This window comes from Notothenia rossii, assembly GCF_949606895.1.
Source record: "Notothenia rossii genome assembly, chromosome: 10".
NCBI classification, from domain to species: domain Eukaryota; kingdom Metazoa; phylum Chordata; class Actinopteri; order Perciformes; family Nototheniidae; genus Notothenia; species Notothenia rossii.
In genome coordinates, this window is record NC_136908.1 from 14012850 (window position 1) to 14036831 (window position 23982).

Below are 23982 nucleotides of genomic sequence, written 5' to 3' on the forward strand. Positions count from 1 at the left end.
GGATCCAAGGAATGAAATAAAGAGTGAGAGTGATAAAGGCAGAGAGAAAGAGAGTCAGACTTTGAGAGGGGAAGAACGATGGTGAGCAGAATGCAGCACATGCGAGAGATAATGAATAGAAAGAAAAGACCTGAAATAGAAAAAGAAGTGAAATGGAGAGAGAGACAGGGAGGTGCTGCAGAGAGGCAGCCACAGGCCTGCTGCGCGGTGCATGGCGGAGGCTCATCATTCAGCTAATTATGATCAGGCTTCTCCCTGCAGGCACAGCAGCGCTGGAAATGGAAAGTCTTTGTTCTCACACACCCCAATGGAAGCGATGGGGCATGGCGCCATGCAGATGAGATGTGTGTACACACAAGTACACTGGTATACAGACACACAGACACGCAGACACAAGCAGGCGTGCGGCCTCATTAACACTACATGCACGCTTACTCCCACATTTACATTCTTGTATAAAGTATACGCACAATCACCATTCACACCACACTTCTCTCTTAATGCATGTTGGCAAACGTTTACATATTCCCCCTAACACAAACGTCTACCGCTCGCCCTCACTTATCAACTTGCAGTGACACACACACACACACACACACACACACACACACACACACACACACACACACACACACACACACACACACACACACACACACACACACACACACACACGCACACGCACACGCACACATACACATACACACACACACACACACACACACACACACACACACACACAAACACACACATACACATACACACATACAAATGAATACGAACTTGCACACAATTGTAAACAAACTCTTTTCAGCAAGAATGCAAACTGTAGGAACATTATGATGATACTATCAATTAAGTTTGCACCTACTGAGCCAAGATATCCATCTCTATTACAGAATACAGACCTCCTTTAGAAGGACCAGTGGGGTATTCAATTACAAAAAGGGAAGCAAACAAGAGATTTATATCCAACAAAGACTTCATAGATTCCAAAAGGATAACATCAAGCTTCTCTCTGACTGGGTCTGTTTGTGCCAACTTTGAGCAATTAGGACAAATTCACAACACATTATTCTTAAGCAGACATATGGGGTCAAACATCAAAGCAAAATATCCATAATGGCCACAACTACCTGTCAGGACCACGCTGGGAAGTTCATGGCCGGTGAGCAGCACTCATTAATTGAAATTTATGGGTTTTTCAAACACTTAATTACAAAAGAACGCACAAATAATTGCTTTATAAATAAATAAAGCAAAAGAGAAAGCCTGCCAGGATATTGGCACTGGACTGAATACATAAGTACTCCCCTAATGTCTTGTTTGAGAGGGTCTAGCTAAAGTATTCAAATGACTTCTGAGAACAATGTATGCCTTTTATCTATTCTTATGTGTGCCTTTTATCTATTATTGCAATATTATATTTTATTATAATGTTATGTTTGCTGTGAAGCACTTTGGTAAACCCTCTGTTTTTAATATGTGCTCTAGAAATAAAGTGGATTGGATTGAACAACATGATCAATGCTATTCAAACTACAGTATGGACATTATGCAAAAGTGGCATCCATTAAGTCAGTATGTTAATGCATATATTTCTGTTTTCATCAATACTTATTACATGACAATAAAGAAAATCAACTGTAAATCGTGAAAACACTTTTATACCCTAATGAAACATATCAATGTAATGGTATGTTTTTTTAACCAAGATGACAAAACATGCATGACGCTTTTAAACCTGCTATCCCGCTCCATCTCATATAGCAGAGAGTGCTGGGATCATTTAGTTTAATATGTTAGTCTAGTCCGCCTGAGTCATTGATCTTTTATCTGACTGAAGTTTTTTGCAAGTTACAATCTATAGCCCCCGGCCATGGCTCTGAAATAACAGTTCAGTGTATTGATGAATCCATGGCGCTGTCCGTGGTGCTGAAGGAGCAGACGGATTTGTAATGGTGACTTTACGTCCCGCTGTTCAGTAAATGTTGTCTTGGATCGAAGTTATTCTCTTAAATATATAGCTGAAATAATAGAGAACTAAAAGAGTCCTATTGGGCGGATATCACAGTAAGACCATTCTTTTAGAAGAAGCTTGGCAGGGCATGGAATTACAGATGTGTGGTCAGTCGGGGAGAATCTAATGCAAGGACACTATTAATTAAGTTGCATGATGGGAATTGAAGGACACACTAAAACTCAAGATCGCTTAGCTTTTGATATTATTATTTCAACCACTTTTTTTTCCTAATGAGTTGTTAGTGAGTCCATCAACTTTATTGAAGTCAAATGAAATTGCTAGAAGATCTACTTAAAGTGGCCTTCGTGAAACAAAACCCTTTTGATTTTCTGTCTTTGAAAAACCTTTTAGTATTCATATGAAACTAGATGAAATGAAACCAAAAAGACACTACTCAACTTCAGATGAACATGATGATTGCTAGGACAGGGATGAGGAATCCTTGATACTCAATAAAGTACTGATCCACGGGATACACTTTTCTTGGGAAAAGGATGTTGTGTTTTACAAGGCCAAAAATAAAGTAGGCTGTATTTTGTGGTCAGAAAAGAAGTCTGCAGTGATGGACTGCCAGAAGCCAACACGGCCACTCTGCCTCAGTATCACTGAGAAAGCAACGTGCGACACAAATCATCTAAAGGAAACGGGCTGGAATAATATGGGGCAAGAGAGAAGGGAATAGCTCGAGGAGGGATTTGATTAACTACATTTTGAACTGTGGAGAGCAATAACTAGGTCTACTCTATTCAAAGGTTCTGATAAACAGAACGTCACTGAAATCAGAGGACAAAGTGAAATCTCATTGCACTGCAGCTTACAAAAGCAGTGTGTCAATAAGCAGAGCCATGTCTGAGCTTTGATGCTGTGGAAGGAATTAAGATTGGCATACTTTGTTTTGTGCAAAATGGATGCTTCGTAAGGACACGTTGCAGACAAGTGAAAGCTGATAAAAGCAAAAGATTCCACGGATATTATTCAAGATTTCTGCCAAAATAAATCAAATGACACTGTTTGTTTGCTGCTTTCAAATCATTCAAAGGTGATGAGTATGTCCTGCTGATGTGTGTGTACGCTCAACACAACGAGGATAACAGGTTTGCGAAAGTATTGAATGTCAAATAATGACATTAACATGTATTGTTGTGTATTGTTTCATGAGTCTACTAGTGCAGCCCCCTGGCAGAGAGAGCATCTCTTGGCATGGCTCTGAGCCCCTCTCCATCTCCCCTCTCTTGTTTACATTACAAACACATCTGCCTTTCACGCATGAGTGGCTCCTCAGAGTTGTGCAACAGTAAACGATATCCCCCTGCTCCCAGATAGAGGGGTGTGTATCGCAGAATAATGTCCCCAAAGCTGAGAGGACTTGGCAAAAAAACACAGGTTGTTTTAATGAGCTGCTTATCATTGGGCGGGTGCCTGAAATGTGTGTGTTTGTGAGTGTATCCAACAGATATACACACATTCAACCAAGGCTTTAAGTGTGCTTAGCTTCCATTACTGAGCGTCTTTTTAAACAGATTTTTACAATTAGCCTATGTTGCTAATAGCTGGTAGGAATAACAGCATTTCAGATACATATGGAAACAGTGACAATTCATCGGTTGATGTAAGAAATTGACTTGCCAATAGTTACTTTTAGATAAAATAAGTAATCCGATTGATCAGATTCAAGATTTTCCATTGAAGTGTTTTTTAACGATACACAAAAAGACACACATTTACAATGATTGGCTTCTACATACATATATGAATAGATGTTTACAAAAACTTAAGCATTTATTTCCTGAATCATTACTGATGCACACACAGCACTGTCTGTAACCTTTGTGAAACTTCTTGCTGCCCAGACTCTCATTAGAGCCGAATCAATATGCCACCGAATGGGACACCTCTGAGAGGAATCTTGATGGGGGAAATGATGTGCCATTACCAGGCAAATGCCTTTTGCGTAATTATTACGTGCGGGACGTGACTACAAGCCATTATATAAATGCCCCATTCATACTGTGCATGCATATTGATGCAGCTATACGTGCTTATTACTTCACTGCAGCCCAGGCTTCTGATGGGCAGGTGGTGAGGCTTTAAGCCCTGCCAGTAAGTGATGATGTCCAAATAGAGTTAACAGTTTATGTATTTATATATAAAAATAAATGTTGACTTGTTCTCTCCTTTTATGAGGAGAGATGTGCGTGATGCTGTGATAGGAATGTGAGGCAACACTGTCAGGGTCGTCAGATTATAATTATACAGTTTGAACAATGAACTGAGGCAGAATAGAGATTGTACACAATCATTGTTGATGTGGAGCAGTATTTGTATTTGTCTTTAAGTAAAATATGTTTCTACAGCCAGGAATACACATCTGAGAATGCTTGGCCTAACTGAATTACCAGCTGAATGTTGTAAGTGAAGGACTACGGATGGAAATGAGCTAAAAGCTCAAATCTGGCATATTTACATTTGATGCATTATTTGTTTAAAGTGTTCATCAAAGTGCATTGTCCCTTTTCAAATAAGCGATTAAATGAAAGTGAAATGAAAGCACTTGACAAAACATAAACATATCTAAAATACTTGTTATGGGTGTTTCTCATCCAAACTAGTAAAAGAGTAAACTTGGCATGAATGAACTTTCAAACATTTTTATTGTGTAGCTGCTATACTAAGTCTATGACTCAGTCTCTCGGGAACCAATCGTAATCAAAGAGCATCACTCTGAAATTATACATCTCTTTAATCTGCTGAACACGGGCATGCTGGGAAAGTGGGTTTGAGGTTATGATGGCCAGTCATAAACACTGTCTCTCCGTTCTGAAACCCTCTTCCACTCCCTCCTCCTCCTCCTCCTCCTCCTCCTCCTCTACTAAGTGCCTGGATGCGTGGCAGAGATGGCCAGAGGCGTGTGGAGAGCAGCGAACAGCCAAACTGCCAGGCGACTCCCCAACAACCTAACTAACCAGATAGTCGGTGAAGTAGCCGAGCAGCAGACAGCCAGGCAGCCGAGTGCCTCTGTCACGCTGCCAGCTCCCCTTTTCCTCCCAGTAGCTACAATGTGGGATTGTTTACAGCTCTTTTTATAGTCCAGTGAATAAGCCCTTATTTTCTCCCAATCTACCCCTGCTGGGAGAGCCAGCCCAGACAGTGGGAAGTGGCCCCGGGAAGTCGTAATTATAATTGGCAATGTGTGTAGAACCACACTAACACACACACACACACACACACACACACACACACACACACACACACACACACACACACACACACACACACACAACGCAGAGTGGACACCTGAGAATACATAGCAGGTACCAAAACAGAGCTGAGTGCTTGTCTACAGTTAATACACTCATACAATCACATACAGTTTGACTTTCTTTAACAACTTCACACCAAATGCACGTCGCCATACACACACTCACAGAAGAGACACATGCTAAATCAATAAAGCAGCTGACACTCCTCCACAGCCTTACTTGAACTCGCTCCCAAACTTTGCCTGAAATACCCAAGGAAACACCAATTTGAATCTAAAAGCACTGTGATGCTCCCAGTAGGATACACCTGATTATTGTTCGTGTAGTACAATGTCCTACTTTCACAAAGACATAACTAAATTGGCAAGACGATTAAAGTGTATTTGGCTCCGAGCCATTGTTCAGATCTTTATCTTTAATGCGATGCCTAAAAGGACACACGTTTATCGGCCATTTGGGGAGCAACAATTGAATTAAATTCAATGTTAAGTGTCGATGGCGGGATCTCCGCATGTGCTCCAGAGTATATGTAACTGTGACTGCATGTCTAACGGATTTTTTAAGAAGTAGACTGGGTTTCAGACTCGCAAACATGGGTCATAGTGAAATAATGGGAACAGTGGGTGTAATCGTTTTGCCTTTTCCTCCAGCAGCAGTTCCAGGGGTCCTCCTAAGTGCTTTTTGTGTCCGTGCAACATGTGTGAATGCGTCCTAATCCATTCCTTTTCACAAATGCAATTCAGCCTTTCAGAGTAACAACATTAAATGAGATAAATAGGCCATAAATTGCGCCACAGAAGATTAGCGATGGAGGGCAGCACATGCAGTTAAGAATTGTACTGAACCGGGAAGAATTGTTCGTATTCTCCTTCTACATCCCACCTTCCCTCGTTTTCACTTGTATTTTTTTTAACAAATAGGCGATGGTTAATGTTAAGCCGTAGTAAATAAACACTGGGAGCAACAGCACCTTTCATATTCAGCTGATGCTTTGACAACACAATAGCTATGGGCGGAGGATGAATTGGATCTTCGCTCTGCACAGAATCCATTGGAGCACTACAGGAATCCCATTTATCTGTGCGTGTTACTCATATTGTGTTATCATAGCAACGACATCCTCTGCAAATCCGAGTTAACATGAAAAAACAAGCTTAATATATTCGTTTCTGTACACTGTCAATGCTTCAACAACAGGTCACGGCACAGGTAAAAAAACAATCTAGTATAAGTGGATACTTTTCCAAACGCAGTATGCTTTCTAGGTTAGGAGGCACTTGAAACTTTAATACCTGATGTAACCAGAACATTAACAGGTCATGGTATCACAACATTCTGTCTGTTGGGGGAAATGCATTCGTGCAGCTGTGTGTACTGAAATCGTTTGTATGAGCAAAATGCTTCCCCCTTTACAATATATCCTTAAAAAGAACACGGAGATTCACAATTTTAAATGACCAATAATCTTAATCCTGAAAGACATCCATGAAAGTCAAAGATGAAACACCCACTGTCTACTGTTGCCAAGATGGCCAGTTAGCATCCATCAGAACAACAAAGGGTCAAGCTAATTGATATCATATGCGCGTCAATTGATTCAAGCCTGATTTCAGTGGGACGTGAATAGATTTGACAAGATATGGTCAGCTTGGTAGCTTTGTATAACCTGTGTTAGCATATACAGTTAAATGAAATGTAATACTTGGTGTCTGTTTGAGCTTTAAGTGTTATTTTCCTTCAACAAGTGTTAAAAACAATTGGTTTATTATACAGTGTTTATCTTTCAACAAATCAGAGGCTAAAAGTTAGTTTGCACTGAAAAATTGTAAGCTACTGTTTTGTTATTTGCTTAGTGATAAATATATTTGAAGACCAAACAAAGGGCTGTGTAACATGGTGTTTATTTTCAAAAATGCAACATTTATTTTAAACATAATTCCCTTTAGTAAACTGTCTCATTGTTTGATTTGATTGCAGGGAACAAAGCACGGGTTATTTCAGAGGCAACAGCTTTCCACAGATCACACACATGCAAAACAATGAGGCACACTCCTCTGCTGTGACACAATCCAACTGTGACCTTGCATTTCAATTTGTAATGAGTTTATAAATAAGGTTTATTCATTATTTTCTTAATTCTATTCAACAACAGCAGATTCTTTTCTCATTTAAAGAGAAATGCAATAAAGTTTGAAATGTATTTCAGATCATATTATGACTCAGTGTGTGTTCTCAGTTTCACACCGGCAGGGTGACACTACAAAGATGGCAATGATATCAGAAAAAGGTGTTGAACCCGCAAATTAGCAATGCATGCTAATTAATATATTCTTCCATATGCTCTGATATTAATAATTGTTAGCGGTAGTGCATCTCATTATCATTCATGCCAGAAAGACATTAATAGAAAAAAGTGTGAAGAAGTCAAAACAACAGGACAAATTACACAAATAAAAAAAAGGGTTCCAAAAAGAGGTTATATAATCTGTTATGATGGAAAACAAGGAAGTAGCTCGAAACATGCACAGTTAAAAAGCAGTCAGAGAGACAAAGAGATGAGCTCGCAAGGAGGGACAGAGGGTGCGTGGGAGACAGGGGGGGGGGGGGGTGAGCTCACCCTTGGCTTGTGGGTGAGTCAGGGGGCAAGTATGCAGGGGATGCTCCCTGTCTCACCCTGGTACTGGCTTTCATCGAGGCCTGGGATCCGTCTGCCCCCCCCCATCATCTTACACTATCTGCAGTTCAGGGAGGGGGAGGCTGGGTCAGGGCTAGGTGGGTGAGGGGGGGGGGGGGGGGGGGGGGTTAGTGTTATGACTGAGGTGTGTGGGGGTGGGGTAAAATACAAAAAGGAGGGGGAATGGTGTGTGGGCGGGGCAGAGATGGGACCTCAATATTCATTATTCCTCTGTGGTCAAGGTGATGAGGACAAGGTGTGAGGAAGGCCGTTCTTCATCTGCAGCTTGTACGTGTTTATAGTTTCATATTCAATCTGAAAACATTGAGTGGTGTTCGCTTGAATAGACTGATTTATAAGACTGAGCATCTTTGTTTAGAGAAGGGAAAAGGAAAACGCAGTGTAAAGTGGTCTGAAGAAAAAACAATGCTCTGCTACAGCTGTGACACAAGACCATAGTGAGCATAATTAATGTATGTTTATTCTACACAATTAAGTATTGTGTAAATGCTGCTGTGAGAGCTTACAACAATTACACTTTTTAAAATGTATGAACTGTAATATACATCTTTAGGTACAATAAAATAAGAAACAAACATCATAGTTTATGATAAACTTTGTTACTTTGTTTGCCACTCGTTTTGAGCTAAAGATAAAAAGGCAATAGACTGTGAAACATTTATTTTCTTATACTTATATTTCTGTATTGTTTCCACCATCTGTGGACATATTTCATTATTTGGTCATTTAATCTTTCTAAAACCGGAGAAAGGTATGTTTTGTGGGTTTTTTTCTTCTGTTTGGTATTGACAACCCTAATGTTTGAATATCGATGCATCAAAGTCATTTTGGAATAAAGAGTATACAAACAGTATAACAACAACAATAACTGCCAAACAAAACTTTAATTCAAGGAGCTGTCAAACTCACGTCACTTTCTTCTAATGACATTTGTTGCGAATTGTTTGTCCTCTGAAATAGAATTGTTATAATGTGTGTGCTTTGACTACAACAAACAGAGATTTAATGACTATTTTCCTCAAGGAAATGTTTTTTATTATTCCCAATGATTTTCACCGCATATCAAAATAATGGAAACCATGGCCGCCGCAGAAATATGTTTTAAATCTGGAAATCAAGATGTGACTTGCAGCTGAGTGTAACTGTCCTCAGATGCTTTTGGATGAAAACTATTAGTATCAGATTTAAGAAAAACTAATATTTATATTGTTGCAGCTGCATTCTTTTTTGTAGAGAGAAGTGTTTGCGAGCTAACCAAACTGAGAGGGAGGGGAGGAAGAAGGATGTTATTGGAATACTGTATTTTTAACAACAACAATAAAAGAAAAAACAATCATGTAGTGTGTTAAAGTCAACATGTGATTGTGATCAATCATTTTGTGGTGGTGGACCAGCTGAAGTTGGGTGTGAGAAACCAAATAAAGGATCAGTTCAGTAGCCCATGATGGGATGTGTGTGTGTGTGTGTGTGTGTGTGTGTGTGTGTGTGTGTGTGTGTGTGTGTGTGTGTGTGTGTGTGTGTGTGTGTGTGTGTGTGTGTGTGTGTGTGTGTGTGTGTGTGTGTGTGTGTGTGTGTGTGTGTGTGTGTGTGTGTGTGTGTGTGTGTGTGTGTGGATAACAAAAGGCCACAGGTGTGTATTATCTAACCCCATCATTAAAACAGGTCCAGTACGAATAGGTGTCACGTACACACACTCGCATAGTACCCTGTGATGGGAATGAAATGTAATGACGCAGAGCCACGGTCGTATCAGAGTCGTCCTTCAGAAAGGTATTGGTATTAAGCCTGTCTGTGTAAATTTCACTCTCGCCCCAAGGCCTGACAAGCGCTGTCTCTCTCTTTCTCCCTCACTCAAAGGGTGTGTGAGCGAGTGTTTTTAATGGAGGATATTTAGAAGTCAAATGCAAATATCACAGGAAGTTTTTCTTCTCTCCTTTGAAGGGCGGACACCCGTGTAAACTGCCATGTCACTCGATATTTCGATGTGTGTGCAGACAGCCCGGCCTGTCAGGTGATGTTGATTCTGTGATAACTCCAAGCGCTTTGTGCACAAAGATACATTTAGATTATATAAACAGCTTTGTAGAGTTCAACCTTATTGGGGTGTTAATTATCCCACCAGCAATATCTTTTAATAATTACAATAAACTATTTATGCTTTAATAATAGATCAGCTCAATTTAAGCTTGTGTTATGTTTGTTCTTTATTGAGGTCATTTTTATAGCATCTCAGTGCTTGGATAATAAGAATAACAAGGCCTAAATACAGACCAATGCTTTCACTGGCTGCTCTCTGCACAATAAAGTGTATTCAATAGTGTTTTGAATAATAGCAAGTTTTACCTTGCAGTCTCCATACTCTTTTGATTTGTACGTTCATGCGGAAACATATTGGAAAAAAACGGACATTGCAATATACATTTCCTCCAATATATGTTGCGATATTCATCTAACAATTTGTAGGCTATATTGAGCCAACAAGACTACATTTAAAAGTGAAACATGATGTTGTCTTGTAAGCAAGTTTGTTCTTTAGTAAGCAATTTCTTTATGAACACATTGGGATTTATTTGTTTGAATAGTGATACAATCTGCAAAGCTTAATTGATGACAAGGCTAGATATAACGTTTATGGGTATCCTTATATGCAGGGGTGCACATAACTTTTTTGCCCTGGTTCTCAAAGGAGCACCTGGAGATGTTGCTTGGTGCTCATCCTTAAAATGAAATAAACCGTAACTTTTGAGGGGGTCTTGACTTTATTTGACACACGGCACTGAACACACATGCAGAGGTGAACACAAGACAACATTAGCGCGACCAGTAATCCTACAAGCTGTCATCACTGCCCTCCTGACTGTTCTCCTCACTGTCTTCCTCTCTGTCAAACATGGTAGCTGATGATGTAGGCCTACTACTTTCTCTCTGGTTGAGTCTGCGATTAGCTGCTTGCATCCACAAGTCAACAGCTGGTTTTGGGTCGAAAGTCTCTGTTGTCATCTTAGACAAGTGGATGTAATCAAATAAATATGTGAACATAACCAATAACCTACCATAGCCAATAACAAATGAATGTAACTTGTTTTATTTGTGTTGTGTTTATCCCTCCAGTTTTAAAGGATATTTTTGGTTACCGTCCTATAGTAGCCTATACATTGAAATGATTTCAAACCTGTTTATCCCAATAATTATAAAGGAGTGCCTTTGAAATATGTGTTTACATAAATTGTGACCAAACCGTTTGAGACCCACTGAGATAACTTAGACTAAAGTGAACTATCTCAACACTCAAGAGTCCTTCACCTCACTGAGCTGTAGTCATCAGCCTCTCAGTCTGACTGGAGAGGTCTCTCCCTCCACATTATTGTAGAAACATCTTCTTCTTATATCCGTTAGAGTAGCACCAGATTCTAATAACAACAGCGCCGGTACCGGTGCACCCTCCCTCTCTCCCTCGCATTTTGGCTGTGAGCTGCGGGCGCCAGATAAGCCAACATCCCCCATCACTTACAGCGCCCATCGTACAGGGCAAATGAAACGTGTAACCGTGGTGAAAAGGGTGTTACATTTACTTAATTATGAATGTTGTTACATCAAGGCTGAAAATTAAGATGAGCTCCAACGGTCAAAAATATTTTATTCCCTCCCAGAGCTACCAGCGCAGCGCCCCCCCAGATCTGGCGCCCTAGGCGAACATCTATAACGCCAGTGCTACGGCCCGGCCCTCAGTTAATATGCAACTCGCAAATATCTTTCACTCTCTCTCCTCTCTCCTCTCTTCTCTCTTTTCCCTTCTCTCTATCCCCCTCTCTCTCTCAATGTTGGTACGCAAATGCGCCTTTTTTCAAATGACCCGGTGCTCCTTTTTTTGCGGAGGTGCACCTGCGCACCAGTTATGTGCAGCCCTGCTTATATGATTGTTCATCCTGTGGTGTACTGGAAGTGTCTGTGCAAAATGTTACGTCAATCCATCCAATAGTAATGGTCAGACGAAAACCCCAAATGTCAATCTGACGGGAAGAAGAGGAAGAGTCAAGGGACCGCAAAAGTCCCTACAAGTATCACATCTGGGGGAAAATAAAATAGAAAAATATTGAACATTTGAACTAAATGTCATCGCGAACCCTTTAACATATGTTGAGATATTTAAGTCTGGACTAGAATGGACAATCAATTGATCAACTGAACAGCACTGCCCTCACTAGGGTGACTAAAATCAATATCCAACATGTTTCTTCGTCCACCAATGACACATTAATTAAACAGGTCTTAACACAAAAGATCTAGTCACCAACATAAATAATGAATTGTATATCCAAGTGTCAGTGCAGGACAAAACCTAAGGTCAAACCCTCATCCAGGCACAATAAATCCAGCATCTGCTGCCAGAAAACTTCTCTGAACGCTGAGCATAGCCCGTGCACGGTCTCACTACCCTTTGACAGAGGGTTTTCTGGCAGAAACGATCTAGAATGACAGCGGTGCAGAGATGAAAAACTGAAACAAGAGAAAAGAATGGCCCTCTTTCTTCCTCTAAAGCCCCTCTGACTATATGATATCTGCCCTGACCTCAAGTGACCTCTGGCTTTAGGGGACAAGAAAGAGAGAGAGTGGACAGTGATGTGCAAATAGAGAAGGCAGTGTGTGAATTTGTGGGACAGAAAAAGGAGAAAGAGAAAGAGCATATGCGGGTGCCTTCTCTTTTCCCTCCGGGGTATGACTCCTGTGGCTCTGACTCTTCTGAATCAAAGACACTGCACAACTACATTTTCTGAATGACCATCTCAACATTTCCTAAAGACGACCATTAAGAGTCCTCGCTCAGGTGGAGAATAGAAAGTATAACGACACACGACTGCTGCACACAGCTTATGTGAACACGGTCCCTAAAACACAGACTGTGTTCAGGCTCGTTACCCCGGTGTCATATGATCTGTTCAGGGTTGTTTCACCCACAAAGAGGGAACAAGTGAACAAGATGGAGAGGTGAATAGAGAGATTGATGGCCACCATCTTCTTGGACCATGTATCATCTGCCATTGTCACTGTTGCCAAAACACTGACTGCTGCTTCAGTCCGTTAAATGTCATTGCTAATGATGTGGGTTACGTTCCTAATGCAACTAATGGGTTGTTCCTGTGGGGTTTGGTATCCTGCCCAGGTCAACTCTGTGCCTGCGTGAAGACGGGAGACTGGCTAATTAAGAAGACTAATATGTGAGAAGAATCACTTTTGGTGATTTCAATCAAACTGCAACCTTCTACAGCTCATTGTTTTTGGTGTGTAGCCAAAACGCAGCATGCAAAAAGAAAATGACTGAATAATGGAGAAACATAATTCAGGTCAGAAAAGCCAATTTCTTGACACCATATCACCCCCTAACTATGAGAGAAAAAAGCATCGCGCCCTAGGTTATTATTATCTACAGTATTTGTGCGACTTAATTTAAGATGGACAATATTTTTCGCCATGACCACAAATTAGGAATGCCGGCCCCAATGCTGTTTATGAATACATTTGTCACCACTTAATCTGTTAGTTGTAGAGCAAGGAAGAGCCGGCTGATCTGTCCCTACACATGGGCTTTTCATTTATGTTATGAAAGAATCTGTCAAATAAATACTGACAGGACGAAGATAAGCTTCTCTTTTATTTTCTACAGACTTTTAAAAAAAAATCTGAGATTTTACTAGAGGCGTCATTAGAGGCCGCCGGAAAAAGGCAGAGCATTGAGTAAAAGGAGGCGGTCGCATGCGCATGGATATACTCTTTTCTTATTCAAAACAATTACAGAAGGCGCTGGCGCTCAGTAAAAAAACACAATGAGGACACTGAGCCTTATACATTAGCCGGAACCACTTAATACATTGAAAATAAGTAAATGATGTGTCCATAGCTTGATCTGCTGCGCCCATGTGCAACATATTTAAATGAGCAGGTGATACACAAATATATTAAAATGAAAATAAAGGCTAACAGAAAGGAATGGCAACCGATGCATCAACTTCTGTTTGGAGAGCCTGATGGTTGAGAAACAATCGAGTGAGCCGCTGAGCTACTTGAATGCACTCATCAGTGCTTGCCTACTCTCTGGAACAATGCCTCGGTGAGAGAAGCAGGAGCTGAGATCTCCTTACTTATTCCAGGAAAAGACCACAACAAACTAAAAGAACCGGAGACAACCTGTTTGTGTTATTCCCTCAGGTAATCCCACGCTCACTAGTGCATGGCGAAGCAGACCATTGTGGGAAACACAGCGATTCTGCTCCATTTCTAGGAGGCCCTTCTTTCCTCACTGCATCAGACTTTGTCTTTAGTTCCAACACACAAAGGGCAGCTTTGAGTTAATAGTGAAAACAATCTAATATTGTAGCTATTTAACATATTTTTCTCATCGGAGACTATTTAAAGCATTTTTAAAGGTCTCCAAAATAAGATATTAGAGGAAACATCGCTCAATGTGTGTTGATTTGAAACATATTGACCTCTGTTGCCAGGAAAGGTACACTGATCCAAACAGACAAACCATGGCTAAATCTGGCACCTGCCACTGAAGCTTATTCACTGGAATTTAGCTCAAAAATCTCTGATGCGGCTTTTGTTGGCACGATGAACCACACTTGAAAAGCAAAACAAATGGCTGCCCAAAACAATCAGCTTTAGAGAATCCAACTGAAGTACCTGATACTTATTAGCTTAACACGCTAACAGAGTCCTCAGTGCTCTCCTTTCCCATTTAACTGTTGTGTACAAGAGGCCTGATTCTCAGGTGAGCCGGTCTCAAGTGGGTCCGACTGGGATGGTTTACTATCGAGTCTCCTGGGAACTGAAGGATAGGATGTCAGCTGCTGCTTCCTGCTATAGCCAGTAACAGGAACTGGCAGTGTTCCAGTGTGTGAGTGTGTGTGTGTTGTCAGACTGAAGACTGGGCAACGAGCCCAGGTACAGCAGAGCCCAGGTGTTCCTCTATGAAGAACACAATGAGCGTGTGCAAACATGGAGGGACAGACAGGCAAATGGAGAGGGACTGGTATCAGAGAGCGCACCTGTTGAGCACCTGCCCTATCCGCTCTTGACACACTGATTACGGATGCAGAACTGAACACACACACAAAAAACTTGATTACATTTTCTCCAAATAGCAAATATTGTAGCACCTTAAAGGACGATTAATGACGTATTTAGGGTTTAACATGGACTTTTCTATCAGATCAAACTGCTTTTTGAGTATTTCCAAGTTTTCTATCACTCTCTCCCTGCCTTCCATCGCTCTCCCGCTGAGTTCTTCAGTCTCTGTGTCATTAGGCAGCGCATCAGGGATTAAGAAGGGGATGGGGGGGATGTGATTCGCAGTAGAATCCGCTAAATCTGGCATTACCACACACCTCACAAAGCACAGGGGAGTTTCTAATCCACCGCACAGCACAATCCTGCTAATGCATTCATATCAGACACACAGGCAACAGAGGTCGGCAGAGAATTAAACACCAGAGCATTACTGTCAAGTTTGGCATTGACATAGTCATGTTTGTTTTTCACATTAAAGTCTGCCGATTACTGCGGTAATGTGGTAGATAGGTAGGAAGATGGTTTGTAACTTCAACATATTTCTACTACACATCAGTATTCTACATTACTGTGCACTCTGAGTTATTTAGCACATTATGATATAGGGAAGTGCTTTAAATATGCAACACATCATCCTGAGAGTTAAGCTTTTATGTCTTCTGTCATTATGACCCCCTGACTCTGGATGTATGCTTCATGATATTAATCCATACATATTTTAATTTTATAGCAGAAGCAGTGACAAATATTCAGCAAATCAATGAGATAAATGGAGGAAAATGGGGAGAGAAAAAGGGAGGAGACATTGTGTGAGAGACTAGCAGTAGTACTTTGTGACATGCATCATCGGCCCTGTCTTCTCACTATATCTCCCTAATGGGAGCGCAGCAGGGTGTGCTTGTGTGTGTGTGTGTGTGTGTGTGTGTGTGTGTGTGTGTGTGTGTGTGTGTGTGTGTGTGTGTGTGTGTGTGTGTGTGTGTGTGACAGAGAAATAGAGAGAGATAGTGAAGGAGCAATGAGTCTCCCTGTCAGAGTGACTAGTGAAGACTGTGTGTGTGTGTGTGTGTGTGTGTGTGTGTGTGTGTGTGTGTGTGTGTGTGTGTGTGTGTGTGACAGAGATAGGGACTAAATGAGCTCCTGGCGGGACTGACCCTCCTCACTTCTCACCGGTCCGTCAGAGAGACTGAGCGCTCCACTGGAGCATAGCCAAAGGCACTGTGCTGAATACTGAAAATACACACACACACACACACACACACACACACACACACACACACACACACACACACACACACAGGAGAAAGGCAACTGCAAAAGCCCCTCTGTATTCTCACACACAAAAATGGCTCCAAACCACATACAAAACAGAAAGTACGCCGAGGTCAACGTGCATCTATGTTCACATGACGTCATGGTGCCCACAGAAAATGTGACAAAATGCACGTGTTTGTTTATGTCTAAAATAAATAACATGAGAGCCAAACCTAGCATGCCTGAAATGCACAGTGTCGAGTTCACCAGCAGTCATAATTATGATTCATGTCTCGGTAAACAGCGTTATATGTATGAGAACGTTTTCTACTGGCTTAAGTGTGGGAAAGTGCGGCAAGACGTTTTTTTTGTGTGTGCGTGATGGGGTGTGTGTTGCATATGCAAGTTTGAAGCTAAGTATAATTACTCTTGGTGACATCCCTCACATGACTAATGAGCAGGATTTGGGTGCGTGGCGTCTAGCTAATTTGTCACAGGATGGTAGGTAAAGCTTTGGTGCGTTCAACTCCTGTGGAAGCTGCTAAGGTCACGCTAAACGCTCATACAATGCTACTGCTGATTAATTTCCTATGTTTGACTGCGGTGTGCAGGAGTCAGTGAAATGCCGTCAATTAGCAGAGATATGTCGGACGAGGAGTGCCGACGTCACACATGTCCTTTTGCTATGGTCGTGGATTATCTCTGCTGTGTGTAAGTAAATCCTGCAGCAACATCCTACCAGCTACACTTGTTGACACACAGGCTCTTTTTAAGGAAAGGCCATGACATTTAGACCGATAAAGACCTTACTATAGTAAATTCCATTAAACAACCAATTGCTGATAGAACACAGTTGTTTATTACTTGAATTAAAGCTAATTAAAAGAAGAAATAGCTCAATTAAACCCAATAAAAGTGAATACACAATGGGATTTAGTTTACTTGTAACACTCAAGGTAACGACAACCTGTATTGTACAGATAAATATAAACCTTCAAGGATAAAAAAGTATAAAACGTTTCTGGTAAGCTAATGTCAAGTTGCTATTTTAAAAATACCCTGCTTGATCAGCTGCTAAAATGTTTAAATGCAACACTACGATTTAAAATGTGCAATAAGCATATACTGTTGTCTATTGTTATACTGTTAAATGGTATGAGTGCAATAGAGGAAACATACTTAGAGTTTTCATCTTTCAAACCATAGATATTCAACACTGACTATGTTGATTTCACTGTGATATAAAGCACTTTGTGTTCAACGTTAATGAGAATTATTAAAACAACAAAACCCAGAAATATTTAATTTAATGTAAACTCAGAAGCTGACACGTATTTAACACTTAAGATCGCATATAAATGAAAGAAATACATTTATTCAAAAGGTGCTTTAATCTCCTTTCACATTATTAATATATCTTCACAGAAAGACTCATGGTTTTAATTTTCAAAGCAATTTGACAAAAAACACAAAGAAAATATATCGTCACACAGCAACCAAGAAATAATGACAAAACAAACCTTAAAAATGTTTGTATAACAATTCAAATACAAATTCAAAAAGCAGTAACATAACTTGCACCTCATATTTCAAAAGGCGGCTCTGAATAAATATGTTGTCCTGCGAGATCCTATGCATTGTGTGGATGTCAGAGCTCATGTAGTATGTAATGGTGACCTTTTAGATAACAGGTGTCAACTATACAAAGGTCGGGAAATCTATTGTTACACATGTGAGTGACTCGGGGGGGGGGGATGAACCTAGGCCAGATAAAAGCTCCTGGGTGAGGGCGCTTGCTTATCATAATGGTTTCTTGGACATGAAGACTTTTACTAGAGGTGAGGGAGGTCATGGGAGGGGAAAAAAGAAACTTAAAGCTCAAAATTCAGTCTCACATTTCATCTGAACACGTGAGGCACAGACAAAATACTTGTTATTAAAAGAGACATGGTCGAAGGAAAGGGGGGGGGGGACTTGTCAGATATAAGCAACAAGGCCTCTAGTGTATTTGCTATTAGCCTTTCATGCATCACACATGTTGTACCTTCTTGTATTTAAGGCAGTAAAACATTTGTTTATTTGCTTCTTGACAGAAGTTAAGGGGAAAATGTTGAAGGTAAAAAAGCAAATGGTTTTATTTAGAAGTGCAAGCATGTGTTCTGCTTTTGCTCCTTCCTGTTTTGATATAGAAATGAATATGTGTACAGTATGTCGAGTGCTTTTTCTCCGCCTTCCACCGTTCTTGTTGGAAACTGTTAAATTAATATAAAGTAAACACGTTCAGTTTGGACAAGATTCGCTTGGTTCTTCATTCGAAGCTTCTATTGCACAACAATACATATATAAAAGAGTCATATCGAAAACAATGCATTATTGCTTTAAGAGAAAAATAATTGCTACTGATAGTTAAGGTTTATGAGTGCTGAAGATAGATGGAATGGAAACTGATAATAACTTGGAAAACATTGCAATTTCAAACCGAAAAATGGAACCGGTAAAAGCTCCTGCCTGCACTGCGAACAAAGAACTTCTCAAATAATGAAAGCACTTGGACCGAGATGCTTAAAAGAAGGTCAGCCGTGGCACCTTGCAGTACTTGTGCATTGATAAAGAGTCTTTGACAGAACCTTCACACAAGACATACATTAGACAAGAAGGAGAATGATCAAGGTGTTTCTTAAGAGGAATACAGAGGCTCACCTCGAATCTGTCCACGTACATGTCGGTAATTTCCATTCAAATGAACGAAGAGGAATGATATTTGTAAAGCTAATCCTGTGAATGTCTGTCTTGGTGCAGCAGGTTGAATGTGTTGTTCTGTATTCTGTACACACATTCAATCAGAGCGAGGGCTTTGCGGATTCTAATCTCACACTTTGTGATCTGCAGATATCCGGGAGGAGAGGTTTGGGCGCTGGAATGTGAGGCAAGTGTTTGTCTCGATGTGACGAGAGCTTCAGTGGGAGATTTACATTTTTCTATTAGTGCAGGAAACAGTGGGACGTGATTCTGCGGAATATGATTAGCAGAGGGTTGGTCTCCACTGGAGTTTGGAAGCATTGTGTGAAAAGGGAAGAGAAACAAAGCTACGCACTCATATAGGGAAAGAACAGAAGAACTAACATGTATAAATGTAGAAACATGGTATAGTAAAGTATCCTTAGATTTACGTTTGTGTGCTCCCAAGCAGAAAAATAAAGGGAAGGAAGAAAAGTATTTTAAAAATGTAAAAAAAAAGAAATCTTTTAAATCTTTTAAAAAAAGAGTTATTTGATGCATTGGGTAATTTCTCCTTAAGGTTTCTTGTCACAGCGTCACCAAAAGTGAGTTAAAGAAGCTGACAGACTGCCATTAATCCACGTCCACATCCAGGTCCAGCTCGGTGCTCAGGTTGAGGTAGAAGAAGGCGTAGACGCAGAGGACGAAGAACAAGATTGCTGCGATGACCAGGAACGCATCCTGAGAAGGAGAGAGAGAGAGTTTTAAAAGATACATTGTTTATCTGCAGAACTATTTATATATTCATCTGCAGGATCCCTTGTCTTTTGTTACTCACAGGAGCAGATCTACTTTGGCGTAGTTCTGTTATTACTGTCCTTATCTCTTAGTGTTGTTATTCTATGTTTGCCAAGTCCCCTTTGTGTTTCTTTTCATCTAAGTCTTACCAGGCGGATGAAGAAAGAATATATTGTTTATTAGCTCATTTTGAAAAGTTAACATTAATTATTTTAAGTGTTTGAATGTGACTGGGCTGCAAATAGGAAAACACTGTATTAAAAGTATTGGTATAATATATCTGATCGTACGATACAGGAGTTATCTCTGACTTATGGTATGTCTCTGTTTCAGTGTTACGATGACTCCGCAGTAACACAATCTTATTATTCTATCATTTAAATCCGGTTTACTTTGATCAAATCCTAATGTTTTATAATATCACTTTAAAAATAATAACATTTGCATATTTGACATGAAATAAAGCAACTACGCAGTAATCTGAAAGCCATGTTGGTTTTGTTTGAAAAGGTTAACAAGCTCATAATCATGTGTCAGCGTTTCCTCTTCACACGTACACAATAATGGCATTTATAAAAACATCCACTCTGAATAGTTTACAGCGAAGGAAAACAACATTAATGCTAATGGCCAAAACAGACAAACAGATGTGTTGCATGTTTCTGCATCTGTGTGGCAACTGTTTCACACTCTCTAAAGTAAACCAGGTCCCCACAGTAGGTGTTCTTACTCTAGTGACACAAACACTCTCAGCTGTTTAGAGAGAGTCCCCGTGGGAAGCCGTTACCTGCTGAAATAAATGGAACAGTAACGATAAATATACCGATGTAAAATTACGCTATACTTCAAAGTAGGGCTGCAGGATATATCGTGTCGTGACGATAATCGCGATATGCGCATGCGCGATATTCACATCACGTGGACGTGCGTTTTTAAAAATTATTTTTTAAATTATTTATTTTTTAGGACTTGCGATATCAAGTAGGCAAATTAACTCAAACATGTCATGATACAATTATTTTGCTGCTTGCTACAAAAGGAAAACTTGCGCAGCTCTCATGTCAGGGTTACTTGAGTGAGTGACATGCACGCATGCACAGCAAACCACCAATCACATCTCCACCTGGAGATTAAAGGTAAAAACACTGAATAAAGTAGTTTCATGTGTTTCTCCAGGGCAGTTCGGCGTTGCTAACCGAGCTAGCTCAGCTTGTTGCTCTGATAACTTAAGATCCAGACGTCCGTGACTAAAATCCTTCATCCGGTTAAATATAGTTAAAAAAATATCAATTGTATAGCATTAAAGTTCAAGAAAGGATGGTTTGCGGACAAAAAAAAAATTGTATTTTCTTCAATTCCTGTATGTTTTCATATCGCAATATATATCGCAAAAATCGCAATGTCAGTTTTTTCTAATATCGTGCAGCCCTACTTCAAAGCATTCATGTTTAGTTGTATTTGTGTACATAAAGTTTGTTTTGTTCAAGGTATGTTGCATTAGAAAGCTACAGTACCTCCCTTTCACGCACTAATGTTGGGTATAGCTAGTTTTCATAAAACAATGAAAATTGGAGAGACTTTCTGGTTTCAGGTTTTCTATCAATGTATAAAGATTAAGTGGAAACATGTTGCGAAGCAAATCTGGAGCTACACCTGAGAAGAAGAAAAAATGTGGTATCACATTTCATAAAGCAGGCCTTCAGTGACCGCAGTATTTGAAGCTATTCTATCTGCAATCAGTCTCCACTGTTCTCCTGACACTTCAACTGAAAAGTTTAACTTTCCTCAACAAAATGGCCTATTTTCTTTTTTTTCAGATTTTCTATTGGTTAATTGTCAAACAAATTGAGGCTTTCCAGAGGAGTGGCATTCAACTTGAAAATGAGAATTTGGAGCGCTTGTTCATTATGTGGCGCTCACACGATTACAATCTTCATCAGCTGGAGTTTCATTAGGGCCACTCAGAGTATTGAACAATGCCAGTTATTTTTTATCAAGAGAACTCATTAGCAGCAAACTTTCTAATCAACACTGGAGAGCTTGGAGGGCTTTAAAAGGGTGCGGAGTGCTGTCTGATTGGGGGTTATTCAAAAAGAAATGTTTCATTTGAACATGGAAATTTGTTTTTACATGCAATCGGGGCCACAACAACAGTAGTGACATGGCAAGGGCATTTAAAACATGATTTTAATTCTACAGAAAACAATTAATAACCTTTGATTGTATTATTAATAGATATTTAGAATCCTATTATTCCATCAGGAGATCTTTTTAGGACAATACATATCTGAAAATCTACCTGAACCAGGATAAATTAAATAACCATGTTACAGTAAATGAATAGGACCCTCAGGAAATCAGCAAACAAGAAACAAATGAATGAAAATGTAAAAAAAACATCAGTTCTGTAATTGCAATACGTAGCACGCGCACACACAGAGACGACTGCAATTCAACCCACTGGCCAGAGAGGAATGACAAAATGAAAAACAAGAGTAAGAACGAGAGAGAAAACAAGTGAAAGATAAGGCTCGGCATAAACGAGGGTTGGCGGGGGGCTAATAATAATAATAATTCCCATTCGACAAATGGCGTGGGGGGTGACAATTAAAAGGCGTCACGGCTTCCACGGCTATCTGTGTACATGTTGTAGTGCCTAGTCATCAGCGGCATTGGTCTTCATTAGCCTCAGCCCACATTTATCTACATCCCGGCAGCCTCCAAACAGCTTTAAGTCCTTGCGTAATTGGAAAACTTTTAAATTTCATGCACTTTAGTTTCATATATTAACCGCCAGGCTGCCACCGCTTGATTTACTTTTCTATTTTGCCTCGGCCTCAGAGAAGAGAGAACTGTTATCAAATCACGGACGCTTGATTGTTTTCCTGTTTCTTTTTTCTTGTGTTCTCTCGCAGCTTTGGAAAACATGACAAAGAGAAGCGTTAGTAATGCTGCCGACATTATCGCAGAGAATATGTTCAGCTTCTGAACGAAGGTGAGCTTCTCGTTGAATTGCCGCTGAAACAAAAATGAGCCATGAAAGCGCAAACCAGGTTTTTCTTTTTTCTTCCCCCGTCTGTGCTTCAGGTTTGAGAGAAAAGGAGGCCAGCTGGTTACAGGGACTCGTCTCTGAAAACAAGCTGGAGGGGTTTTGGTGAAAACACTTGAGTTGTAGGAAGCACCTGCACTTGATTGAGATCATTGTTTTCGAGGAGAGTGGCCCACTGTGTTGACTCTTGCCTTGTCTCACAAATAAATGTATGTGCGCCCACTCACACGTCCACACACACTCAGACACAAACACATAGCCTCTCTGCCCACATTCTGATGGAGACACCTGGAGCGGACCCAAGCACCATCATCTTCATCATGTGGCTCTCTCGGCACCGGCGGCAGCTGCAGCGCGCTCGGCATGCTGGGAGCTGGGTGCCTGTCACCCTGGCGACAAGCCACTACTCAGCAGACATCCCCTCATCTGGTCTGCCTTTTATTCTCCTCCTGGGTGTGTATGTATGTGTGTGTGTCAGTCCATATGTGACTATGTGCTAAGCAAGAGAGACTCAGTGTGTGTGGCTGTGTGTGGGTGGCAGACAGACAAACAACTGTTGTTGCAGTTGGGATGCAGTTGGTAAGCAGGTCTCATATGTACAACTCATAAATAAACAACCATTAGGTTATATTTTATGGTTGAATACAAGACATTTTATACTGACATTTTTTCAATTATTCTTTATGGTTTCATGGCTGTAAAAAGGTGACTTTGAAAGGGTATTTTGAATTCACAAGCAAGTCACACAAACAATTAATTGAGTTAAAACTACTGTTTTTGTTAAAAGGAGCATGGCGGCTTTGAAGAGAATATAAAAACCTCTTTAGTTCTCTGTAAGAAAGGGCTGTGAACCTTTAAATAAACAGATATTGTTTTACTTAGCTTTTGGTCCTCTAACTCCTGTCTGCTTTTTCAAACTTGGGCCATGCCAACCTTCGTCTACTGAAGGAAACTGACTTACTACACGGAACCCCACTTCAAACTAACTTTGATTTGATTATACGTCATCCAGGAATCAGCAAACGATCAGGTATCATTAACATTCCCACACTCATTTAAAACCATTCCACGCCTGCAATTAATAATTAATTAAATATTGATTCATTGACCTTCTTTTTTT

The 23982-nt window shown here is 40.4% G+C and overlaps 1 protein-coding gene across 2 annotated transcripts in view; it reads right to left on the bottom strand.

Annotated features, from left to right (window-relative positions):
- Positions 1 to 17669: 17669 nt before the first annotated feature.
- Positions 17670 to 23982, bottom strand: part of triqk (triple QxxK/R motif containing) — a 128696-nt gene continuing 122383 nt past the window's right edge. For both annotated transcript variants that reach the window (XM_079654228.1, XM_079654227.1), the window contains one exon: positions 17670 to 19756. In XM_079654228.1, the coding sequence (XP_079510354.1) occupies positions 19649 to 19756 (108 nt within the window). In that variant the 3' untranslated portion in view covers positions 17670 to 19648. The remainder of the gene's footprint in view (positions 19757 to 23982) is intronic.